A 27795-nucleotide genomic window follows, 5' to 3' on the forward strand; every position below is an offset into this window, starting at 1 on the left:
TTTAAAAAAAAAAAAAAAAAAAATGCAATAGATGATTTAATTGTGAATGTTACTATAATCAAAGGCATTTGAATATGTTTGGTGGGCTGAATTACTCTGACTGAATTAAGTCATTAAATAAATATTATATATGGAGATGTTTGCAGTATAAATGTCACTACTGTAGAAACAAAAGTCGAGTCACCTTTATTTATATAGCGCTTTTTACAATACAGATGTTTTCAAAGCAGCTTTTCAGTGATAACAGGAAAATAATGCAACAAAGTTTGTTTCTGCTGTACAACAGATCTAGAAGAAAATAGTGTCATAGTCCAGAGCTTAAGTAAGTTCAGTGTTTATTAATTTCTGTTGTAAAAAATAATATTAATTTAGTTCATTTATCTATACAGCCGCTCTGGAGAAAACTGTGATGTCATCGTCCAGCTCAGTTCAGTTCTCATATAATGGTGTCAATGCAGATCAATAATATTGTTGAATATTAAGTGTGTCCAACTAAGCAAGCCAGAGGCGACAGTGGCAGGAACTCAAACACCATCAGTGACAGAATGGAGAAGAAAACCTTGGCAGAAACCAGACTCAGTCGCTCAGTTCTCCTCTGACCAACAAACAAACAGTGTATGAATATGATTCAGGCATTACAGGTCAGAGGTCAGATTGGATCTGAACATTCAGAATATTTATCCAGTTCATCTGGTTGAAGGTTTCCTGGTTTGACTTTGGATGAAGGATTGGATCATTCTGTAAAGTTACACAAACACATGTGTGTGTGATGATCACTGTGGGTTTGTGTCTGTTGATTCTGTTGAATGTGATTGTGTCTGTAGAGGCTCTTTATTCTCCATCAGCTGATCCAGAGAAGGTCAGACTAACATCTAGAACCTGTAAGTTAAACACAGACAGTCAAATGTGTGCGACATTATTGCATTATCCACTTTAGAACAACTAAAAGAAACTACTTAGATGATTAAATGAGAGATTATAATATAATACTGAGATACACGATTGTTATAGCTTATCTGTAATCCTGTATTACTGTCCTCTTTCTGTGTCACTGGGTCAGTTTTATTTATGATAAAGAATCTAGTGATAAATATTTACCATTATCTTTTATTGCAATTGACATTGACAATGATAAAAGCAAAATATTGAATTGTTTGAAATAAAAAGAAACTTGAAGATATTTGATTGTGGCTATAAACTTTAATGAAAAAATAAATGAAGTAAACTCTTATTAAACATGTTTTTACTCAGTAATTCACCATCACAATGAAAGTAAACTAAGAAACTAAATTAACTTTCAATTAAAATATGAACAGTTTTAATCATCACTACTCACAGAAGCGTCTCCAGTTTATAATGTGGATCCTCCTTCAGATCAGAGAGCAGCTTCACACCTGAGTCTCTTAGATTATTTCCATGCAGAGTCAGTTCTCTCAGGTGTGAGGGGTTTGATCTCAGAGCTGAAGTCAGAGCAGCACAACCTTCATCTGTAACACCACAATTACTCAACCTGTAGAGAACAATGACACTCTTCAGTCTCTCAGTTCAGGATCTACAGCTCAGATAAGCAGAACTTCACAATCAGAGACTTAATCCACGGCACCATTAACAGGTCCAGTCTAAGGTTCAGACCCGCTTCTACAAACTGCTTGAGCGGGTTAGTCTCCATTTGATAAAAATTGCAAGAATATTCGATAACACTTTATTTAACAGTGTCCTTGTTACATATGTTACATGAACTTACCAAAGTAATAACAGTAAATTATGCATAATTACACGTAACCCTCAACCAAATCCTAATCCTACCCTTACCCTATAGTAAGTACATGTAGTTGCTTAATATTACTCAGTACTTAAATATATAATTACACTGTACCAATGACACCTTAAAATAAAGTGTAACCGAATATTATTTTTTATGCAAATACCCAAAAATCATCAATATATCTGTATATGAACACGGCTGTCACATCTTTACATCATCCAGTCATGTTTAATCTATCATTAATATTGTAAAATGATATCAGACACATTAGAAAGAATCTAACAAAACTAAAATCAACATTCCCATTAGTAATTTAACAGTAGATTTTTATTTATTTTTTGTATGGCAATCATTATTTACCATTAAAATAGAGGACTATGTTGGGACATTTTATACAATCTTACCACAGTTTCTCTAGTTTACAGTGAGGATCCTGCAGTAGATCAGAAAGCTGCTTGACTCCAGAATCTCCTACTTTATTATATGACAGACTCAGTTCTCTCAGGTGTGAGGGGTTTGATCTCAGAACTGAAGTCAGAGCAGCACAACCTTCATCTGTAACACCACAATCCCACAACCTGTGGAGAACAATGACACTCTTCAGTCTCTCAGTTCAGGATCTACAGCTCAGATAAGCAGAACTTCACAATAAGAGACTTAATCCACGGCACTATTAACAGGTCCAGTCTAAGGTTCAGACCCGCTTCTACAAACTGCTTGAGCGGGTTAGTTTACATTTGATAAAAATTGCAATAATATTCGATAACACTTTATTTAACAGTTTCCTTGTTACATATGTTACATGAACTTACCAGAGTAATAACAGTGCGTACCGACAACTGGGGGGGGGGGGGGGGGTATTGTATGGGTGGTTTGGACGACGACACACATGCATTATATAATTTCATTGCATATAATGCGTGCTGGTCAACTAGTCTAAAATTAAGAAACCCCTAGAAAACAGTAAAAAAAAGATATAAAAAAAACCATAAAACCATAGGAACAGTGTGTACAATAAAGCTAAGTAATTAATTTTCCAATATCCAAATATGATACTAAATGCCACAGGGAAAAGGGTTTCTATTTGTGCCGTGCTGCCTTTGCATTTGAACATTACACATTTTTAAACAGGACACGCATTAGCTGAATAAATGTTAGCCAATACAAACATATTTATAGAAAACAGTTGCCAATGAATAGACAGGAGTCCAATAATAGCATAACGAATCACTTATTCTAAAAATAATATAAAGTATAAGTTCCGAATCCGACATATAATGAGGGCTGTGTTAACAGTAATTTAACGTCATTACTGCGTTAAATAATTAACTGCGTCCGTCATTTAACGAATTTTAAAAAACAGGGATGGATAATACAAAATGCTTTTTGACAGAAAAAAAAACAAGCAAGAACAAAATTTAAACTTAGCCCGTCAATTTTCATTTTACAATGATCTTCTCTCTGTGTGAGAGAGCTCGCGCAGCACTGATACAACGGTACTTTTTAATCCATAAGTAATTAACGCGCTAGTTTTCATACAAAATAAATATGTAACATAATAAGGTACTTTAGTTATAATTAACACAATAACGTAACACATACGTTTCTCAACACTGAGAATGAATGAATAAATGCCTGTTTCTCCAGACTCACACTTATTAGTCTAATCCACAAATCACAGCACTTTCATAATCACTAAGCCATAGCGATTTCAAGATTTATAGTTCAGCATTACTTGAGCATTTTATTATTTGCATGACTGAATGATGTCTTCCTCTTTCCTGAGTGACCATGAATAACTTAACGGAGTACTTGAAGATAATCCATGCGATCTGTGTGATCATCGAATCCATAAGATTAAGTTAACTCAACAATCAACTTTCCACATCGAGCCCAGGCCGTTTACCTTCAGGAGTCAGAAGTACCGTACTGTACTGTCCTCGCTTAAGACATCAGTCAGACGGCGGCCGCGGGAGTGAAGGGGGATCGAGCGGGAATCTTTATTGGTGTCGATTTTCAGTCTCTTTTTAATGATAGGCCTTACGCATCTGTCAATCATCCCTGCTTGCTATTTGGGGAATGAACCCAGCGCTATGATTGGTCGAACTCTTCTTCTTTTGCTGTAGCTTGATTTGAGGACAGTGCGTGCACAGAGGCGTCACCAGGTTTTTGCGTAGTTAGAGTGACAAATCGTACCAGCGTACTTTGAAGTTAAAATGCGTATCCTCTACGCAAAACGCGTACAGGTTGGCAGGTCTGCCTTACCCTATAGTAAGTACATGTAGTTGCTTAATATTACTCAGTACTTAAATATATAATTACACTGTACTAATGACACCTTAAAATCAAGTGTAACCAAATATTATTTTTTTATGCAAATACCCAAAAATCATCAACATATCTGTATATGAACACGGCTGTCACATCTTTACATCATCCAGTCATGTTTAATCTATCATTAATATTGTAAAATGATATCAGACACATTGGAAAGAATCTAATGAAACTAAAATAAACATTCCCATTAGTAATTTAACAGTAGATTTTTATTTTATTTTTGTATGGTAATCATTATTTACCATTAAAATAGAGGACTATGTTGGGACATTTTATACAATCTTACCACAGTATCTCCAGTTTACAGTGAGGATCCTGCAGTAGATCAGAAAGCTGCTTGACTCCAGAATCTCCTACTTTATTATATGACAGACCCAATTCTCTCAGGTGTGAGGGGTTTGATCTCAGAGCTGAAGTCAGAGCAGCACAACCTTCATCTGTAACACCACAACCCCTCAACCTGTGGAGAACAATGACACTCTTCAGTCTCTCAGTTCAGGATCTACAGCTCAGATAAGCAGAACTTCACAATCAGAGACTTAATCCACAGCACTATTAACAGGTCCAGTCTAAGGTTCAGACCCGCTTCTACAAACTGCTTGAGCGGGTTAGTCTCCATTTGATAAAAAATTACCAGAATATTCAATAACACTTTATTTAACAGCGTCCTTGTTACATATGTTACATGACCTTACCATAGTAATAACAGTAAATTATGCATAATTACACATAACCCTCAACCAAATCCTAATCCTACCCTTACCCTATAATGAGTACATGTAGTTGCTTAATATTACTCAGTACTTAAATATATAATTACACTGTACCAATGACACCTTAAAATAAACTGTAACCAAATATTATTTTTTTATGCAAATACCCAAAAATCATCAACATGTCTGTATATGAACACAGCTGTCACATCTTTACATCATCCAGTCATGTTTAATCTATCATTAATATTGTAAAATGATGTCGGACACATTGGAAAGAATCTAACGAAACTAAAATCAACATTTCCATTAGTAATTTAACAGTAGATTTTTTTTTATTTTATTGTTTTTGTATGGCAATCATTATTTACCATTAAAATAGAGGACTATGTTGGGACATTTTATACAATCTTACCACAGTTTCTCCAGTTTACAGTGAGGATCCTGCAGTAGATCAGAGAGCTGCTTAACTCCAGAATCTCCTACTTTATTCCCTGTCAGATTCAGTTCTCTCAGGTGTGAGGGGTATGATCTCAGAGCTGAAGTCAGAGCAGCACAACCTTCATCTGTAACACCACAATCATACAACCTGTACAGAACAATGACACTCTTCAGTCTCTCAGTTCAGGAAACACTGATATAAATAATAAGATATATATGAATTTCTCCACAACAGATTTGTATATGAAAGCATTTGTCACCTCTTCACATCATCCAATCATGCTTATAACTATTGTTGTGGAAAATATGCAGTTGTCCTTTTACAAGTATGCCTTTTTGTAAACTAGTTAAGCTGTATATAATAAACCTATATTTAATTGAAACCAAGAAGCTCGTCTGCCAAAAGTCTTTGATTTCTAAAATACTGAACTGAACAGATCATGAATAAGTCTTCTGACCTATAGATTGTGAGAATGAAAATTCAGATGCTTATGATTTAGGACAGTTAACCTGTTAACCGTTGCCAGTGCGCCCGCGCACTGAAGCGTTATTTATTTATTTAATTCAAAATTACTATCAGATTTAATGTTATACCTTGACAAACTATACATAATTAAAAAGATATAATACTCAAGTTTCAGTATTTGACCACTATTGTATTCTGAGAAACTCATAGTGACAGTTATGTCTTAATTTGTGTCAGGAGTTATGAAATGAAAAAATGAGTCGATACCTTTAATATGAATTATGCGCGTCAGCCGCTTTCATTCATAAAAAACTCCGTGCTGTCGTCATGACAGCGATACACAAAACAACGTCCCTCAGGGCTTTAGCTCAAAAATGTGCAGATTTGGAGAAATATTGATAAGATTCTCATAGATTTACATCATATTTCTATAGACAGGAATAATATTTATTGAATTTATACCCAAATGCGTCGATGTAATCTTTATGAGCATTTGGTATTCCGATACTGTGTTTTTTAATTCATACCAATAGCCTGAGGGCGCTACATGCACAATAATAGTCCATATATGGAACATGAAGAAGAGCCATGACCATGTGACATTCCAGGACGTCACTGATACACACAAAGCTAACAAGAGATCGCGCTGTAACATGCAGATACAGATGTTTTGAAGACAATAAACATGATTGCACTGATATTTGAGTTACCTGTGTTTTTCAAGCCATGCCAGGTATTTTCATAATAATAGATTATATTTATAATGTAATGCTAATCTATATAGACTATCATTGTGCAGAACACTATCCAATAGTATATTTTCTGTCTGATTTTTTTTATCTGAAGCCAAATTAGATCACAGAAGATTATTTAAAATACTCAACGTGCGTTAAAAAGTAAGTTTAGAGCACAAACATGGTTTTAATCTCATAAATTGTCGTGTATTGATGGTGTGCTAAGCTAACATGCTAGCTAGCCCTAGGTGCACCTGCTACCTAGAAGTTATACTTTTATTATTTTTTGAATGCTACCTGAAATGTGTCTTTATTCAAGAAATGCATTTGATACAGTTTAAAATGTGGGGTAAACTTTGAGAAAAGAAATAAGTGACTGAAACCCTATGAATAGCCTGTGAATAGCCAGTCGTTAGCAGCTATAATGCAGACAAAAGAATGCATATTTCGAGCCATAACCAGGCTGGAGAGGTGTGAATGTGTGCAGGGGGAGACTGAGACTGAATGGGGATCGTCTGCACCACAAAACAATAGAGACAATATACTGGATAGATGGTTAGAAGATGACAATAAACATCAGTAGCATTTTAGCGTCAAATCAAAATAAAGTCATTTGACATGGTCTTGAAAAACATTTAACTAAATACAGAGTTTTGGACTTATTATCTTCAGATTTTAAACATAGAATGTTTAGACATATGGCTTTAGCTGTAGTGCATTTCTAGATTGCTCCAGTGCCAACTTCAATTTTATTTTCATGAGGATGTTTCATAAAAATTCATTTCTAATAATTTTACAAAACTTTGAAGCTATTTATAACAATTTTTGTCATTATGACAATAATTAATTCTACATTTACAATAAACTGCCAGGTGTCAGCTTTCAAATGAGATCATACTTGTGCTTTTAATGCAAAGGGTTCATGAACTGTATCTGTTTCAGTTTGGGTATGTCATTTCTGGGGATTTTTCAAAAGTGGGGTTGCAGCTTAACAGGTTAAAGGTGTCTAGAAATACGCACCATAAAACACTATCAAAAGTAAAATGAGCTCAGATGCTTTGGAAATAATCTAATGAAGATTAACCATCCTTTTCAGTTACTTGATGGTAAACTTTTTTTTGTATATATCAGTGTTTCCCATAGGTTGAGAATTTAATTGTGGTGGGCAGGGCGAAGTGGAGCTTATTGAGTGGGTTCAGAATAAACTAGTCAAACAAAGGTTTATGAACTCTATTTATTACACAAAATACTCAATACCCTTAACAAATAACTTAGAAATAATGTAGAAATTCATATTATGAATATGTTTGGGTGGTTATTAATAATAATCATTTTTATTTGTATAGCGCCTTTCCAACACCCAAGGTCGCTTTACAAAGATAGGTGAGGTGACAGAAGGGGGTACGCGAACAAAATGCTGAATTTTGCTATTGATTTAATTCTGCCCCACCTTAAAATAACAATAAAACTGAGTATGTATTTCTATCAAGTAAAATGCCGTAAATGCATGACCTCCGATCAAATTACCTCATCTTTTGCAGTCAAAACTGACTGCATTCACACAAGCAGCGTGGATGACCAACTTTGTGAGTTTAGATTATGTTGCCTTGGCAAATCGCGCTATACTGCCGTTCTCGACCATGTACCTTTGTAAAAGTGGGGATTTAGCACTTACTAGCATGAAGAATAAATAAAGAGACAGACTGTGCATAGAGATCGATTTAAGATTCAAACTCTCTTCGATCAAAAACCCTGTGAGTTCCTATGTTTCATGTTAATCACATTATACGAATATCCACATGATTGTAAATGTGACATTGATTTTATACAACAGTTCAACAAACGAAAGGTATTAATATTAAGTGATGTTCATTTTCAACACAGTTTTGTCAGTATTTTTTTTTTACAACAAAATAATAGCTCCAACGAAAGCCACAGCAGAACAGCAGCATTCATTCATAAATACAGCTATTTGCTTCGTTACTGTATGAATGAATGACTCGATGACTCACTCATAAAGACAGTGACTTACTGCCACCTACTGGCGGTATTAATTTAATATTTAAAAGTGTCACTTCGTTTTAACAATCATTGCATATTTCTCTATTGAACTTTTTTTTTATTAAAAGCATTATTTATTTTATAAAGGAATTTCTAAAAGTAAAAAATGCACTGGAAAAATCGATTAAAGGGGGCAAATATTGTCCCTTACTGAAAAAGGTGTGACTGAAGAGAAGGATGTAGCCTAAGTAGAAGGATGTTAAAAGCAATACACATACCAAGGGCAGAAAGAAATATACAGAGGTCACTTGCAAAGTTAGTTTAAAGATACAAACAAAGAGGGATTCAAGCAAATGGCAGCAATAACAAAGTATAATTTACAGACTGTGAGCTGAAATGTAATAGTCAGAAAAAAGTTTTTAAGAGGTTTTTGAAGGAGAGAAGGGTGGATGCTTGACGGATGTCTTGAGGAAGAGCATGCCACAACGTTAAAAGGCCCGATGGCTCCCATGGTTACCAAACTATTGAAACTGACTGACATTTAACGGCGTACACATACACGCGAAATCACTCTGACATTTAACTGCGTAGACATACACGCGGAAGATGACGGTTAGTTTCGGCGTGAACATACACGCGGATAGCTCAAAATGCGTATAGATAACACGCCACTTTACTTGAAAGTGGCGTGTATGTTTACGCAAAGTCATGATGTCATGTTGTCCTTCTAGTTAATTTATACCATCAAAAAAACATGAATGAACATAAGAAGGAATGTTGTTTTAACCGCGGAAAGACGTCAGGACACGCCGTTATTCAAGTTCAAATCCTCCAACGTAACTCTCCTGACCAATTTGTAAGACAAAAATGGCGGATGGCGGATTATGATTGGTCAGATCGCCTGTCAATCAAATTCCCTACGAAAGGTCAATTCCCCAAGGAAGAGAAAACGACTTTCACTACATCTTTTTATGAGTAACAATTAATCTTTGTTTGGTGTTTATTTTTCATGGACTCTCAGGATTCATTGAAATAAAAACAGGATAACTTGCCTGAATTAGGTCCTGAATTAAACAGCCGTTTAGCATGCAGCTGATGATGTCCAGTTTGCCGCTTTGTTCACGGTCATCTCTCTCTCTCTCTCAAAACAAAATGTTTTACGAAATTTACACGGATTTTACGGATTTACGCAGTTTACACGGGTCATCCAACTGAATTGTAATTCGAATTGTATTTTCCTGAGCGGGCCGCCCATGTAAACCTTATGTATGGGAAACCCTGTATATTATTTTTGTAGAGAAACAAGCAACGTTGAGACTTAAATAATTAAATGAGTATTAAATCATGTTTAATTCAAATTCAGAGTACTTATTTATTCTTACGGAGCCTGGTTGATTTAGTTTACCCCTATGTTAATTAATGTATTAATAATCAAACATGTACTAACAGTTAAGGCTTCTGTTATTCACGTGTGAATCCGTATGACTCTCTATCACTCTCTACGCTCTACATTGGTTTTACCTTATGTATGGGAAACTCTGTATATTATTTTTGTATATCATTCATTATTCACCACAGGAGAGAAACAGACAACGTTGAGACGTAAAGAATTATTTAATTAATTGAGTATTAAATCATGTTGATTAAGTTTATTTGTTAATTTATGAACTTTTTATAAAACATGTACTAACATGTTAAGGCTTCTGTTATTCATGTGTGAATCCTTACGACTCTCTATTACTCTTTATAGCTCTACATTGGTTCATTATTAGTTCATATCTTCGCTAATCATGAGTTCATGTTGAATTAACTATTGATTCAGGTATTAGGATATGATTATTAGGGGTTCAAGCACGAAGTGCTGAAACCCTATTGTAATTGTCCTGATTTTTATTATTATTATTCTTCTGCCGTAAAACGCATCGTGCAGCCCAAACCGTAAGTGCCGGAGACTTGAAACTTTGCCAGATGGTAGTACAAAAATCGAGGAAAGGTTCAGAGATTATGACCCCTATTGGCCCATAGGTGGCGCAATAGCAACCAAAAGCGCGAAACTGCTCATAACTCCTAGACCGTATGTCGTAGACTCAAATGTCTTATATCACTGGAAAGCTGGACACCTGACGAACAAAATCGTACCTGATTTCCGGTATGCAAATTTTTCCGCCATTTTGAATTTAGTCAAAAACCTACTTTTGCTAATTTCTCCTAGGTTTTTTGACCGATCGGAACCAAACCAGTGCAGAAATGTTCTCTGGAGTCTGATTATCAATAATCATCGAAAAAAGGTTGAAATTTCAATTCACGGTCGCAAGGGAGCGCAAAATGAACGTTGTGGGAGGAGCCTATTTTACTAAAACGGCTATAACTCCAGAAGTATGTTTATTTCTGTGTGTGTGTGTGTGTGTGTGTGTAAGCATGCATTATTGAGTTAACATGGAAAAACTGGTTTGCTTTAGTGCAGAAAACTGGTGAAAATCATGAAGTTTAAAGTGAAAGTGAGCCAATAAGTGGTCTTCTACTGCCCTCTGCTGGCCATTCTACTTATTAATGAAGTCTTTTCACATGTGCTCACATTCATATTTAGACTCTAAAAAATCACTTATATAACAATAACTATTATAACACAATCAGATTTTGTCAGTGTTTATCACCTCATTTGCAGTGACACTTCACATAATTGCTAGTAATGTGGTAAATCACGGTAAATCACACTAGAAACATGGTAAATCATAGTAAATAATACTATAATGTGGTGTATCAGGGTAAACCATGCTAGAATCCTGGCAAATCATTCTAGAACGTGGTAAATCATGGTAAACTATGCTAGAACAGGGTAAATCATGGTAAACCATGATAAACTATGGTAAATCATGTTAGAGTGTGGTATATCATGGTAAATCATGCTAGAACAGGGTAAATCATGGTAAACTATGATAAATCATGATAAACTATGGTAAACCATGCTAGAATCACAGTAAACAATGGTAAATCATACTAGAATGTAGTATATCATGGTAAATCATGCTAGAATGTGGTAAATCAAGGTAAACTAAGATAAAATCATGGTAAACTATGTAAATCATGCTAGAATCATAGTAAATAATACTAGAATGTGGTAAATTATTGTGGGAGGAGCCTATTTTACTAAAATGGCTATAACTCAAGAAGTAAATGAGATATCTTCACCAAACTCAGTACGCATGTGTATGGGTTCAATTTGAGGTCACAGTAAACAATTTTATGGAGATCGGTCCATAGGTGGCACTATAACTGCTATAAAAAGCTTTAAAATCATATATTTCCTATGGTACATTGCCTGTATTGGCTGTAAATTGTCTTTTCCATCTATTATGTCAGTGGTTACATGCTTGCTAGATAAAACTTAATAACTTTTGATGCTTTTGTGCTTAAAGGCCTTAATTGCATGATCATGTTTTATCAGTGTAATGATTGTTGTCTGAGTGACTTACTGAACTGATCTGGATTCTTTAACCACAGGCAGAAGCTTCTGAAGAACTTCATCTGCTGTATTTTGGGCTCCAATAAATTGTTTTAGATCAAAAACATCCATCTTCTGCTCTGATGTCAGCAACACATAAACCAGAGCTGACCACTGTGAAGAGGAGAGTTTGGTTCTTCCTATTCCTCCAGATTTCAGATAATCTTGGATCTCCTGCATCAGTGAATCATCACCCAGTTCATTCAGACAGTGGAACAGATTGATGGATCTCTCTGGAGACCGATTCTCCCTGATCTTCTGTTTGATGTTCTGAACTGTTTCCTCTTTGTTGTAGGAGCAGCATCCAGTCTGTGTCAGTAGTTTTCGTAAGAGATTCTGATTGGACTCCAATGAGAGACCCAGAAGGAAACGCAGGAAAAGGTCCAGATGTCCATTCTTACTCTTGAAGGCCTTGTTTACAGCTCTCTGATGCAGACCAGATAATGAATGATATTTCTTCTGATTTAAGATTTTAGAAAAGAAACTTTGTTTGGTTTTGTCAAACACATTTCTGTTCTTATATATAAAGTGAATGTGTGCATATAGAGCTGCTAGATGTTCCTGGATGCTCAGATGAACAAAGCAGAAGACTTTCCCCTGATACAAGCCCAACTCCTCTCTGAAGATCTGAGTGCACAATCCCGAGTACACTGATGCTTCTGTCACATCAATACCACACTCTCTCAGGTCTTCCTCATAGAAGATCAGGTTGCCTTTCACAAGCTGCTGGAAAGCCAGTTTCCCCAGTTTAAGAATCATGTCTTCTTCATCTTTCACTCTCTTCTCATAGTCCTTCTCATGTTTGATGTTGGTCTGAATGATCAGGAAGTGTGTGTACATCTGAGTGAGAGTCTTGGGAATCTCTCCTCTCTCTGCTTCTCTCAACATCTCCTCTAGAACAGTGGCTGAGATCCAGCAGAACACTGGGATGTGGCACATGATGTGGAGGCTCCTCTTGGACTTCAGGTGTGTGATGATTGTATTGGCCAGACTCTGATCACTGATTCTCTTCCTGAAGTATTCCTCCTTCTGTGGCTCATTGAAGCCTCGTACCTCTGTCACTCGATGGACACACTCAGAGGGGACGAGATCCGCTGCTGCTGGTCTGGAGGTGATCCAGATGAGAGACGAGGGAAGCAGATTCCCCTTAATGAGGTTCATCAGCAGCTCGTCCACTGAGGCTGATTCAGATATATTACACAGTTTCACTTTGCTCTTAAAGTTCAGAGACAGACGACACTCATCCAGACCATCAAAGATGAACAACACTTTATATTCACCACAGGATATTTCCATTTCTTTTGTTTCAGGAAAAAAGTCATGAAGAAGATCTGAAAGACTGAGTGTTTTGTCCTTCATCAAGTTGATCTCTCTGAAAGGAAGTGGAAATATGAGCTGGACGTCCTGATTCTCTTTCCCTTCAGCCCAGTCCACAATGAACTTCTGCACAGAGACTGTTTTCCCAATGCCAGCAACTCCCTTTGTCAGCACAGTTCTGATGGGTTTGTCTTGTCCAGTTAAAGGTCTAAAGATGTCATTGCATTTGATCGGTGTGTCCTCTGTTGCTGCTCTCCTGGATTGTGTCTCAATCTGTCTCACCTCATGCTCATTATTGATCTCTCCACTTTCACTCTCTGTGATGTAGAGCTCTGTGTAGATCTCATTCAGGAGTGTTGGGTTTCCCTGCTTTGCTGTTCCTTCATACAGACACTGAAACCTCTTCAGCAGATTTGATTTAAATGTGCTTTGGGCCAGTTGAGAATCACGACTGAAAGAATAAATGGTTAGATTACAACATAAATTAAAGAAGTAAAAGTGATAGTAAAATATCTTTATGACAGAAATGTTGTACCTCAGATTAGATGACATGTGTCTTCCCCTAAATGTTCCTCGAGTGTCCATAGACTGTTCACTAGTTGTGGACAAACACGGACAGAACAGAGACAATACAACAGAGTCGAGAAAACAGAGACAAGAATTCATATAGTGTTCATATAGAGCCAGATAGAGGGTGCCAATGAGCGCCTCAACGCTCCTGTTAACACTTTAACATAACACTGTATTTTAGCACAAGTATATTTTGCAGCTGAATATTAGTATAAAAACTTAATCATTTTTAATATGGACAATGATCAGAAACATTTAAGTTGAGTGTTTAAGTTGTATGGGGAAATTAATAAAATGATCAGAAATGGCCCTGTCAGTATTTAATGTTTTAATCATTTAATTGAAGTGTTCGTCTGTTGTCTGTGTGAAGTAGGGGTTGCACGACTACTGATTTCTGCTAGTCGATTTCTTATCAAAACAATACTCGAGTTAATCGACTACTCGTGGTTCATGCTACTGTAAATGAAAAGACTAGCTAGATCTCATCAATAAACATTTATTAATTCATAGATTACATAAGTAAACTTTTAAAACATTATAATTATGACATTTAATTTTTAAATTTTCATGTAACAGTCTAAAGCCAAATAAATAGCCGTTCTTGCCTTTCATTTCAGACGTTTGCTTCAAGGGCCCATCACATATCGCGTCTTTTTCGCGCTCAAGTTCGTTATTTCAAATGTAGGCGCGCGGTGAGCGCGCTCATAATGGAAGCAACGTGGTGCGCTAGTTTTTCCAGGCGCGCCGATGCCACGGCGAGATGAAAACATCTAAAAATTTTAGGGCTGGACCCGAATATTCAAATATTCGTTAGGTGGGTTGGTATTCGATTTGAAAATTTGACATTCGAATATTCGTGTTTTTTTTTTTTTTTCACACCTGGGATCCCCTGCAAACCGGTTCTCATTAGGGATGTCCCGATCCGATCACGTGATCGGAAATCGGGCCCGATCACGTGTTTTCAGACTCGATCGGAATCGGATGTTACCTCCCGATCAGGATTCGGATATATATGTATATATATTCTCATTATTTTTTTTAACACATCTATAGTTATGCGGTGGCACAGAGTTACGCCGGTTTCACACTGCACGCGCGTAAGCAGCACAGGAGCAGTGCGTATGGTGAGCAGTGTTCGTCACACGCGGCTGAACCGCGGGTTGTGTACAGACAGAGTACTCTATAATGGTTAAGTTGGCATTGCTTTTTTCCGTTTTCAAATACATTTAAGAGAAAAGACTTGTCAAGAAGCTTATTTTATTAATAATTTCATTTATATAACTTTTGGTTCATCTTTGTTTTTATTGTTATGGCAACAAGTTTGTTTTTGGACATTTTTATTTTTTTTACATTGCTGTTGGTCATTTGATTGACTGTTTAAAACACAATAGATATCATCAATGCACTTTTTGAATAAAACTGCTGTGTATTTTGGCCATGATCAATGTATTGTCACTTTAATTCAGCAAAAGCGGCGCAGCAAAATTAGACTCGGCGCCGAAATGATCGCGGCACTCCTGCTCTGCTCTGCTATACGCACTGCCGCGCCACCTCTGCGCGCGGTGTGAATGCTGTAAAGACTAGTTTAATCTGTTAACATGGGTGGCGAAAAAAATACGCGCTGCACGCTTTGCTAACAGTGCAGTGCGAAACCGGCGTAAGAGTTAGGAGTGCAGTTCCTAAAAGCACATTACTGGCTTTGCAAACACTGTGGCACTTTTATTTGTTTACATGCCTACCGGGTATTTTAAGTTGAGGTGCTATTTGTTTATATATTAGACTTTTTTATATTTACTGTTGCACTTAAGTCCAAAAGTGAAGAATTTATTTATTACTTGATTGTTCAAGCTACCTCACAGAAGTGCTCTGTTTGTTAACAGAGTTGTTGAATGTTAAAATAAGGTGAATTAAATAAAAAATAAGGAACATCCTGGATCTGTTTTTTCGCTCTTCTTTATTCTTTTTTTATGTATTATAGAAGTATCGGATCGGGACTCGGTATCGGCAGATACTCAAAATCAAATGACTCGGACTCGGACTCGAGGGCAAATAAACCTGATCGGGACATCCCTAGTTCTCATTAGCGCTTCAATAAGCCCAGCGACACACTGACTGCGTGGCGTGTCCGTTATTTCGGCTCCCATGTTAACAGTTCGGAGTTTGCACACTGCCTGCGTGAGACACGTCTCATGCGCGGCTCGAGCCATGCGGAAAACGCGTGCATGCTAGAAATAGAACCGATGCCTGTGTTCCAGCAATGGGAGTGTTCTCTGGCTAGAGCAGAACAGCAGAGTGTGTATGGACCGAAGTGCCTGAGCTTGTGTTTTGGGTTAAGCTATGTTGCTTTGACATTGTGGAAAATAGAATAATAGAAACAAAATGTATTAGCCTTTTTACCCGTTATTATCAATCTAAATTAATCTCGTTTTTAACTTAACTTAATTTTGTTTTTCTTTTTTTAAATTTCGATTTTTATTTATTTAAATTTCGTTTTTTTCTTTATTTAAATTTTGTTTTTCTTTATTTATTTTATTTGTTTTCGTTACAGTATGTTTAAGCTCTACATCATCATACATGTATTGTCGATTTGTTGTTTGTAATGTATGATGATGTAGAGCTTAAACATACTGTACCGGAAACAAATTCCACCGGCATTGTCATGTGGCTAAATAAACAATCTTTAAATTTCGTTTTTCTTTATTTAAATCTACCCTTTACTGTGTCAGTAATTAGTTAGACAGAAAAATATTAGACTACCTTAAAAGTATTGCTTAATTTAACAAACCTGTGTGTGTGCATTTTATATCACTTGTGCAGTGGGTTCTCGGAGAATATAAGCCCTGCCCGCGTGAAGTGCGCCGCTCCCCGCTCGCGCTGTTCTGAAATTTTCCAAAAATTTATTAATTCTGAATGTGTCGCTTCTCGCGTGTCCATCAATATTGCACCAAATGCGACACTGCACTCCCTTGTGAAGTCGACTGGATGAACGGTTCTTGAAATAATCAAAATGCAAATGGACAAACAGACACATAGAGATTCCTGCCTTTATTAGAGAGAAGAATATTTTCAGCCCCCTCTCTCCGAAGCTTCGAATATTCGATGTTCATTACTACCGAAGCTTCGAAGCTCAAAAAATGGTATTCGGACCAGCCCTATAAATTTCCAGAATGCCTCAAGCGCACCGCAGGTCATGTGACAAAAACCAATCAGCTTCGGCCTTTCGATAACATCATCGAAAGCTCGGCCGAACAGCTGATAGTAGCTGTACAGGGTGGGTTTTTCCTTCTCATCTCCAGAAATATATCTAGTAGTAAAGCTAATGCAAATACTTCTTTGTCGTCATCATGGAGAGCGCAGTTCATGGTTGCATAGCAATGACAGACGCCATGGGAGCGCAAGCGCTTGTAGGAGACAGCGGCACAGCCACGCTTTCCACACGTTTTTAGACGCAATATGTGAACGGCCTCTTGCAGAGTTGGAAAAACTAATGAAATGAATACTCTTGCTAGTCAACTGGAGATGTTTCGTGTGTATTAGGTACATCCGTGCTGCGAGATGTTTAAAAAAGTGGTGGGGACAATATCGACCTGGGAAAAGAGTGGTGGGCACATGTCCCACATGTCCCATAACTCGCAAATTACGCTTATCTTTGTTGCATCATATGCCAAACAGTGACTGTTTAAAATTGGGACTCTGAAGCAGAAACTGTCATGTGTATTTTTCCAAAGTTTCCATGTCTGTAACTCAAGAAGTTCTAAAGATATCCTTTTAGATTTCCGTTCTTAGCAAAATTGTCTTTTGATATCTTTTTTGATATTTTTCAGGGCCTATGTGGTTCAGTTCAATAAATGTATCTTGTTTTCCTCTATTAAAATAAACGCATAGAACAAACCTGTCTGAAAGCCACAAAAATGGTCTTTTTCCAGAGTGTGCATGCATGTAACTCGAGAAGATCTATCTATCTATGAAATGTTGTACATCAGATCAGTCGATGTGTGTTTTCCCTCAAATCTCATTGGCTCTCCCATAGACTGGTCACTCTTCATGGACACACAGCTGGGCTCCGGTGAGATTGATTTCTCTCTGTGGTTTTGACTTCAATAGAATAGAAACAAAAGAACAGAGACAAGAATTCTTAATTATATTACAGTACATGTAGAGAAACCTCACATAGAGAATCAATCCATCCATCGTTTACAATTGCTTTTTAATCTGTTGTTGTGTTTGTGTTTCCCAATAAGTGACAGTGTTTTCCCTTGACATTTTTCCAGCAGCGGTGCGGTTACGTTTTGTTACGAGGGCATGCACCTCTGGAAGATATTTTTTTTTTAAATAACCCCTTAAACCATGAGTTCTGGCAAGTTTTGTGGATAGAAATGAACATTTTGAGACATACAAATATACCATCAGCAGATTCAAGGCATGATTATTGCAGCACACCTTGAACTGGTCACAAACAGAAACCTTCATTTTATAATTTTAGACCGGATTATTCATGTTTTTCTTTTGTGTTAATTTTCAGCTATAAGGTAGAAATTGATAGGGAAAAATGAAACGGCACAACCCAGAAAAAGATTATTTACAATTTATTGAAAATTTTATCTTAATAGCAAAGGCAACACCCAATCTGTGAGCACAATTTTTCTGGGCTTTTCATAGAAGATCTCTAAGGCTCTTTGGTAACTGAATGCTATTGTGGGGGGGGGGGGGCATTAATGCTGACACGCATACACGTGGCCAGATGCTGTCCTTGTAGCCTATTCCTCAGGTCTGTCTTCACCTAGAAATGACTTAAAGGTGAATATTTTTTTTTTTCACTGCAAATTTTTTATATTCTGTAAAAACCCACGGTTCTCTGTACCAATTTTGCAGTTCGTACCGCTTTCTCCTTTCCACAAGCGCTTGCTCTCCCGCCACGTCTGTCGTTGCTATGCAACCATGAACAGAGGCGCGCCTGGAAAAACGAGCGAGCGCTTCTGTTAGGCCGTGTGTCCACCAAAGCGTTTTTAGCCAGCTGGAAACGCTAGGCGCTCTGCTGAAAACGCCTAGCTGTGGGCGTTTTAGAGCGTTTTGGCAGCGTTGCGTTTTTTTCAGTTGAGACACGTTGCTCGTTATGATACGGAATATCCGCGAAAGTGTTACTAGTATCTCATTTCACACATATTTTGTTTCTGTGTTGATTCTACATAACAATGTCGATACAATATAATGTATTTTCTCTGGCTCTTGTTTTAAATGATTTTGTTCCGTTATTATGCTTGTTGTTGTCATCTGTTGATGTTGTACAAGCAGAATGTGGCGGTTGGTCAGTGTGGTATTAGTCCCGCCTCTCCTCCACTGTGATTGGATGGTTGGGTAAAAAGTGACAGTGATGAGCGCTGCGTTTTACCCAAAGTTGAACATTCTTCAACTCTCGGCGACCTGTAAAAACTGCCGAGCGCTCGGCGCTTCAGCATGAAAAAAACGCTCAGCGCCTCGCTGCGCTCATGGCGTTTTAAAAACGCGGCACTCCCATTGAAAACAATTGAAGACACGCCAGCCGCGAATAAAAATGCTTTGGTGGACACACGGCCTTATGAGCGCGCTTGCCGCATCTACATTCTAAATTACGAATTTGTACGCGCAAAAACGCGCTATATGAACGGCCTCTTATGGGCAATGTGACATTAGCCTAATCGAAAATATTTCCATATGTGTATGTGGCTCTTTCCTCCTTTCTTGTCAACAAGTGGATTCAGAGCCACCACATTAGCAGCGCCGCCGGTTGTCATATCTCAGTGTTTTTAGGTGTGTAAGTGAATGAAGTTAATGTCGTGATATTACTGATCATGTGAAGATTTTGCAGCGGCGCTGCTGAATACATTGTAGGGGAAACACTGAGTGATGTAGTTGTGTTTAGTTTGGTTGAGTTGGTCAGTATTGTTCTGGTCCAGATTATCAGTGTTTTGTGGGTCAGTAGATGTTAGTGAAACATCAGGACTGAAGCTCTGGATCAGCTGTGAGAGGAGACCTGATCCTGTGCTCGACTCCTGCTATTGCAGAGCTTTATAATAGTGTGAGTCACTGAGTTATACATGCTTACACAATATCATCACCTATTTCTGTATTTTGATAATAAGTGGATATTTGCCAACTTATGCAATACATGCATTATTTGTGTGTGTCTGTGGTCTCTCTGTCTGTCTAAACAAAGATGTTGTACCTTAGATCAGTTGATGTGTGTTTTCCCTCAAATCTCAATGGCTCTGCCATAGACTGGTTACTCTTCATGGACACACAGCTGGGCTCCGGAGAGATTGATCTTTCACCCTCACATTGACTTTAATACAACAACAGAATAGAAATAATAGAGTTATTCTCTACCAGAACCAATATGGTTGATTTTACATGAAAATAAATTCCACATGAGAACGTTGTCTTTTAACTCTTTCCCCGCCAGCCTTTTCTGATTAAAGTTACCAGCCACCGCCAGCGTTTTAGAGCATTTTCACAACATTTTCATGGTCCCCAGAATATTTTTTTGAATGAATATCTGAACATTCAATATATCAAAAGAAAGAACAGACCCTCTCCCTTAAAAAAAAAAAAAAAAAGTTTTATTTACATACTAGTTTTGATTTATATGCTGTTTAATGTTGATGATCGTGTTATTTTACATAAGCATATGATTACATATGAGATCGCTTGTTTTTTCCAGCACCAGAATGAAATTAACACAAACTAATGAAATGAATTCTCTTGCTAGTCAACTGGAGATGTTTCGTGTGTATTAGGGACATCCGTGCTGCGAGATGTTTCAAAAAGTGGTGGGGACAATATCGACCTGGGAAAAGAGTGGTGGGCACATGTCCCACATGTCCCACAACTCGCAAATTACGCTTATGTTTGTTGCATCATATGCCAAACGGTGACAGTTTAAAATTGGGACTCTGAAGCAGAAACCGTCATGTGTATTTTTCCAAAGTTTGCATGTCTGTAACTCAAGAAGTTCTAAAGATATCCTTTTAGATTTCCGTTCTTAGCAAAATTGTCTTTTGATATCTTTTTTGATATTTTTCAGGGCCTATGTGGTTCAGTTCAATAAATGTATTTTGTTTTCCTCTATTAAAATAAATGGATAGAACAAACCTGTCTGAAAGCCACAAAAATGGTCTTTTTCCAGAGTGTGCATGCATGTAACTCGAGAAGATCTATCTATCTATGAAATGTTGTACATCAGATCAGTCGATGTGTGTTTTCCCTCAAATCTCATTGGCTCTCCCATAGACTGGTCACTCTTCATGGACACACAGCTGGGCTCCGGTGAGACTGATTTCTCCCTGTGGTTTTGACTTCAATAGAATAGAAACAAAAGAACTAAGACAAGAATTCTTAATTATATTACAGTACATGTAGAGAAACCTCACATAGAGAATCAATCCATCCATCTTTTACAATTGCTTTTTAATCTGTTGTTGTGTTTGTGTTTCCCAATAAGTGACAGTGTTTTCCCTTGACATTTTTCCAGCAGCGGTGCTGTTACGTTTTGTTACGAGGGCATGCACCTCTGGAAGATATTTTTTTTAAATAACCCCTTAAACCATGAGTTCTGGCAAGTTTTGTGGATAGAAATGAACATTTTGAGACATACAAATATACCATCAGCAGATTCAAGGCATGATTATTGCAGCACACCTTGAACTGGTCACAAACAGAAACCTTCATTTTATAATTTTAGACCGGATTATTCATGTTTATCTTTTGTGTTAATTTTCAGCTATAAGGTTGAAATTGATAGGGAAAAATGAAACGGCACAACCCAGAAAAAGATTATTTACAATTTATTGAAAATTTTATCTTAATAGCAAAGGCAACACCCAATCTGTGAGCACAATTTTTCTGGGCTTTTCATAGAAGATCTCTAAGGCTCTTTGGTAACTTAATGCTATTGTGGGGGGGGGGGGGGGGGGGGGGGCATTAATGCTGACACGCATACACGTGGCCAGATGCTGTCCTTGTAGCCTATTCCTCAGGTCTGTCTTCACCTAGAAATGACTTAAAGGTGAATATTTTTTTTTTCACAGCAAATTTTTAATATTCTGTAAAAATCCACGGTTCTCGGTACCAATTTTGCAGTTCGTACTGCTTTCTCCTTTCCACAAGCGCTTGCTCTCCCGCCACGTCTGTCGTTGCTATGCAACCATGAACAGAGGCGCGCCTGGAAAAACGAGTGAGCCACGTCGCTTCTGTTATGAGCGCGCTTGCCGCATCTACATTTTAAATTACGAATTTGCACGCGCAAAAAATGCGCTATATGAACGGCCTCTTATGGCAATGTGACATTAGCCTAATCGAAAATATTTCCATATGTGGATGTGGCTCTTTCCTCCTTTCTTGTCAACAAGTGGATTCAGAGCCACCACATTAGCAGCGCCGCCGGTTGTCATATCTCAGTGTTTTTAGGTGTGTAAGTGAATGAAGTTAATGTCGTGATATTACTGATCATGTGAAGATTTTGCAGCGCCGCTGCTGAATACATTGTAGGGGAAACACTGAGTGATGTAGTTGTGTTAGTTTGGTTGAGTTTGTCAGTATTGTTCTGGTCCAGATTATCAGTGTTTTGTGTGTCAGTAGATGTTAGTGAAACATCAGGACTGATGCTCTGGATGAGCTGTGAGAGGAGACCTGATCCTGTGCTCGACTCCTGCTATTGCAGCGCTTTATAATAGTGTGAGTCTCTGAGTTATACATGCTTACACAATATCATCACCTATTTCTGTATTTTGATAATAAGTGGATATTTGCCAAATTATGCCATACATGCATTATTTGTGTGTGTCTGTGGTCTCTCTGTCTGTCTAAACAAAGATGTTGTACCTTAGATCAGTTGATGTGTGTTTTCCCTCAAATCTCAATGGCTCTGCCATAGAGGCGTCACTCTTCATGGACACACAGCTGGGCTCCAGAGAGATTGATCTTTCACTCTCACATTGACTTTAATACAACAACAGAATAGAAATAATAGAGTTATTCTCTACCAGAACCAATATGGTTGATTTTACATGAAAATAAATTCCACATGAGAACGGTGTCTTTTAACTCTTTCCCCGCCAGCCTTTTTTGTTTAAAGTTACCAGCCACCGCCAGTGTTTTAGAGCATTTTCACAACATTTTCATGGTCCCCAGAATATTTTTTTGAATGAATATCTGAACATTCAATATATCAAAAGAAAGAACAGACCCTCTCCCTTAAAAAAAAAAAAAAGTTTTATTTACATACTAGTTTTGATTTATATGCTGTTTAATCTTGATGATCGTGTTATTTTACATAAGCATATGATTACATATGAGATCGCTCGTTTTTTCACATTCGTGGCTGTGCTTTGATCAGGAGATAATACTCTTTCAGGAGATGTGTAATAGCGCCCCCTACCGTATAACAGTGAAAACACGGAAAGCCGGAAAATTCCATCAATGGCGGCTAAAGAGTTAAAGGGGACTTATAATGCAAAACTCACCTTTACATGGTGTTTGAACATAAATGTGTGTCGGCAGTGTGTGTACACACAGAGGAGTCATAATAACGTACATGAAAATGTAGAAAGACTGGACAGCTGTGCATCAGCAAGCATCATAACAGAGAGAGGAACCTCAAGGATTATCCAAGTAAATGTGTGCAATTGCTGGGTTTCAGTCACGGCGGTTTTAGACGGAGGACAGGAAGTAAACATGGAGAATACGTCTATGGAGGAAACCGTTGCGGAGAGTCCGTATTGTACGGATTTAGATCCAGTTCAAGACATATACAAGGAGTTAATTAACAGATATGTTGGACGTGACCCGTTCCTCATGAAGATGAGTGAGTTTTCGGTAGAACTTCAGGATTTGCCGACAGTGAAGGCTGTTGACATCACCAACTATCTGGTCCTGCAATGTAGCCTCTGCACATTCAGACCGTGGTTGTTGGTCCTCCTTGAGCTTCATCAGGGTTTTTCCTGGCTCAAAATGAGGCGGAGGTGGTAAAATTCTAATAATGCATTTTAATAATAAGGTAATTAAATTAGTATTTTTCGTTGATCATCATATAGCCTAATGTGTTTCCCACATTATTTTTGTGGGTGGAGCCTGGTACCCCTAGGTCCACAACCACCCTATAATGGTACAAATCCATCCACTCCTCTTTTTTGAATCTCCATAAATCATAATCTGTGTCTCAGAAAAGGCCATTTGCAGATGCTACTTTTTGTGACGTTACAAAATGCATAGGCCCCGCCCACTAATGCTGATAGACCCCGCCCTCAGTGATCCGAACACAGTAATTTTCCACGTGCTGGAGCAGCTGTAGTGATGAGGAAAATGCCCCAGTTCCCTACTAAGAAAGCCAGGTGTGTTGTTGGATGTAAGAGTGAGCATCAGACTCTTCATTTACTCCCGGCAACTGAGCCACTGAAGACACAGTGGATTCATTTTTATTATGATGGGAAAGTGCCGGTCAAGTTACCTAAAATCCTTCATGTCTGTTCTACTCATATTACACCAGACTGCTTTGTGAACAAGGGTTAATACAAAGCATTTTTTTCTTAATTTTTCAGGGCCTATGTGATTCAGTTCAATAAATGTATCTTGTTTTCCTCTATTAAAATAAATGGATAGAACAAACCTGTCTGAGAGACAAAAAATAGTCTTTTTCCAAAGTCTGCATGCATGTAACTCGAGAAGATCTATCTATCTATGAAATGTTGTACCTCAGATCAGTCGATGTGAGTTTTCCCTTAAAGTAGATTGGATTCCCCATAGACTGGTCACTCTTCATAGACACACAGCTGGACTCCGGTGAGATTGATCTGTCACCCTTAAACTGACTTTAATAGAACAGAGATAACAGAAATAGAGACAAGAATCAACTTGGCTGATAACATGAAAATAAATCCCACATGAGAAGGTTGTCTATTAAGACAGTGTGTTGAAGAGTGATGAGACTGTCCAAGGATAATGTCATGACATATATCATCTAGCTGTCTACTGTATCTGTGTGTTTTTGGACAGTGTTTAAAGACCCTGAGTGTCTCCAACTACTGTATATCCCGGCACCAGAATATGATAGAGACAACAGATCACTATACCAACCCTGGCAAACACACACAACACCCTGTTATGTGCAGAAAATGAGTCTTCTATAACATAAAGATCATATGAAGATTGAAGTACCTGAATCCTGGAGAAGAATCTCCATGTCTGAATGTGTGTGTGTCGTCCATGATTCGTTCAGTCTTCATGGATCTGCTAAGAGATCAGAAACACTCATTCACAATCACACACACTCAAATACAATACATTTCATTTGACATTTTCTTCAGTGTGTTTATGAAGACCAAACAAATCAGATTTATGATTTCTAATCATTAATTATTGGACATTATCAACATTTCATTACTGGTTTAATGTGATATTCAATCATGTTAATGAATGTTCAGAACTGGTATCATCTGAATCAGCAGATTCTCTTCTTCAGTTAGATCTGTCACGTTTGCTCCAGTAATTCATCTGTGTGTTTAAAACAGAAATGTCTCGGCTGAACAGACTGGGAAGTTTGTAACACTAGAGTTTAATGTTCTTCCACTGAAGCCTCAAATATTGTACAAATGGGACAGTTTACTGTAAGCCCACATTTAATGCATCTGTGAAACTGACTAACATACACAGATATTTGTTTAAGATCTTTTCCAACTATTTTTAAATAAAATGTTTCCTATTGGTTTTTATGTACACCAATAAATGTATTTATTGGTATTAAATGTTCAATAAAAATGACATTACATTAAGGGAGATTGTAACAACAGCACTCTTTGTAATTGACATTCATTTACACAGAAAATTATATCAAAGTTTAAGAAACACAGCACAAAAAAAAGGTTAAAACAAACACTACAGATGTTAAAGAGAAAAGTGTTACAACACTGCGGTTTCTAGAAACTTTGTTTTTTAGTAATGAAAACTAAAATTAGACCTACATAAAAAGTGTAAAAGTGTATTCTAACATATAGGGTGTAGGCTACATGTCTATGTCCAATAATTGATATGTAAAAAAAAAAAAATGCATTAAGAATTTCGTGTTCAATGTAACGTTACTTTATTTCATGGTTACTTACATGCGCCACACCGAACTCTTGCTCTGAATAAAGTTATTAAACACCTCGAGGCTCGAGTTTTCCATCAACAACACGTTAAATCAAACTTACATTATACAAACATCACTTTATACTTGGATGATCCGTTGTTCTTATTTAAAGTCCCTGTAAAGGCAATTCTACAAAAAAATTCTAAACACATTATAAGTGCTAGAAATGTATTGCTAAAACATGTTACAAAGACTGAGAACTGTGAAGTACTAAATTGAACTCAGAACACATACTTAATTTTGACTTTACAGAGACTTTAAAGATTCTTAAACCCGGGTGTAAAATGGCGCTTGTAACCAACTAACTTAACTCACCTCAGTAAAGTTGGCAATAAATTCACAGATCCGAACTTTCCGGGTCAATAACTCGTGAGCTAAACGTCGTTAATACACAAATAACACATATGTTTTAATCGTAGTAACGTAGACAAGCAGCTACAACATAATTTTCCTCGAAAAGAGCTTTTATTCGCAGTAGACAAAATATTGGCCTCTATGCGCAGGCTGAGAGACAGAGCTGAAGGGAGCGTCTGCAAAGTTCAAAACCTGAAAAGCGTTACTACGAAAAGAGTCAATAACTTCAATGTCACGCACTATAGTGTCGAGTAGTATGAAGCTGCAGACTCGGAGCCTGCTGCATCTACAGTCCCGCACCCAGAGTCCCGCATTCTCAGACCCCTCGTTTTTCGAGACAGCGCCTCCCATCAAATTAGATCGGATAAACATGTGAAGAACGTGAGTATCGTCAATTTTATTTAGCGAATCATACCTCATTCGGTTTCTTTTTTAATCAAACTACTTTATTATCTCATCGATACACCAACATATGAATAGTCCATTTAATATTTGTAAAGATAGTTTGTAACAAAATTTGAGCCGTTAATGTAGCCTATGTTTTTTCGCCTCTTTTACTTTAGTTCTTATAAAACGTAAGTATTAAAATGAATCAATATTAATTTAACTGATATGAAGTTGTTGCCAGCCATTTCCTCCGTGGCCCGACTTATCACCCTAGATATGCTTGTAATTTGCATTTGCAAAAAAATATTATCTATTATTACACAATATTTTTGACAATGGCATTCATCTTTTATTTTAGTGAAGTCTAGGAATTTGACAGAGTGATTGCAAAAAGGATTAAAAAAGAAGGAAACATTCGCCTACCAGAAATTATTTTACCTTTTGCATTTACATTAGCCTACATTTTACATTTATTCATTTAGCAGACGCTTTTATCCAAAGCGACTTATAAATGAGGAGTTTTTTTTTTAATGCAATTGAAGAAGAAAAGTAAAGTCACTAACACAATTCTTTCCTTTTTTCTTTGCTTTGTCCTGTTTACAGCAAGATGATGTTTAGGTGATCGTTAAATAAAGTATAGAATTGTTTATTATTTGGTGTTTTGTCTATTCTTATTTGAGTTTTGCTTCGCATTCAAAATATCAAAAAACAGGTTTTGTAATGTTAGCATGGTATAATGTTAATTACACCATTATAGGTTGAACTGAAAGAAAAATTGGAATTTGAAAAAAAAACGTAGCAATATAATAGGCTATCACATAATATTTTTCAGAAGATAGTTCAATCTGCAATTGCTACTTTATTTCTCAGAATTACGACTTCATATCTCGCAATTGTGACTTTATTTCTCGCAATTCTGACATCATATCTCGCAATTCTGAGAAAAAAGTCAAAAACTCTGACTTGATATATCGCAATTGTGAGGAAAAAAAAAAGTCAGAAGTGTGAGATAAAAAGTCGCAATTATTATTATTTATTTATTATTCAGTGG

The 27795-nt window shown here is 37.1% G+C and overlaps 2 protein-coding genes across 7 annotated transcripts in view; both read right to left on the bottom strand.

Moving 5' to 3' along the window:
* Nucleotides 1-27795, bottom strand: part of LOC311300339 (uncharacterized protein) — a 171029-nt gene that overhangs the window by 109315 nt on the left and 33919 nt on the right. The gene's annotated exons all lie outside the window — the stretch shown is intronic.
* LOC311300285 (NLR family CARD domain-containing protein 3-like) lies at nucleotides 164-26531 on the bottom strand. Of its 6 annotated transcripts, none has more exons than XM_084424488.1 (14): nucleotides 26319-26531; nucleotides 25034-25105; nucleotides 24571-24687; nucleotides 22703-22819; nucleotides 21061-21177; nucleotides 20049-20165; nucleotides 17825-17941; nucleotides 13812-13871; nucleotides 11931-13727; nucleotides 5231-5404; nucleotides 4389-4562; nucleotides 2170-2343; nucleotides 1337-1510; nucleotides 164-879 (listed from the first exon to the last, which is right to left on the bottom strand). In XM_084424488.1, the coding sequence occupies exons 2-14, from the start codon at nucleotides 25099-25101 to the stop codon at nucleotides 873-875; spliced, it is 3213 nt and encodes a 1070-aa protein (XP_084280614.1). In that variant the 5' UTR covers nucleotides 25102-25105; nucleotides 26319-26531; the 3' UTR covers nucleotides 164-872. The 6 variants fall into 6 exon arrangements, with proteins under 6 accessions (XP_084280614.1, XP_084280613.1, XP_084280615.1 ...); XM_084424487.1 differs by having other exon boundaries at nucleotides 25034-25108; XM_084424489.1 differs by lacking the exon at nucleotides 2170-2343 and having other exon boundaries at nucleotides 25034-25108.

Source organism: Rutilus rutilus (genome assembly GCF_951802725.1).
Source record: "Rutilus rutilus genome assembly, chromosome: 11".
In the NCBI taxonomy this organism is placed as follows: Eukaryota; Metazoa; Chordata; class Actinopteri; order Cypriniformes; family Leuciscidae; genus Rutilus; species Rutilus rutilus.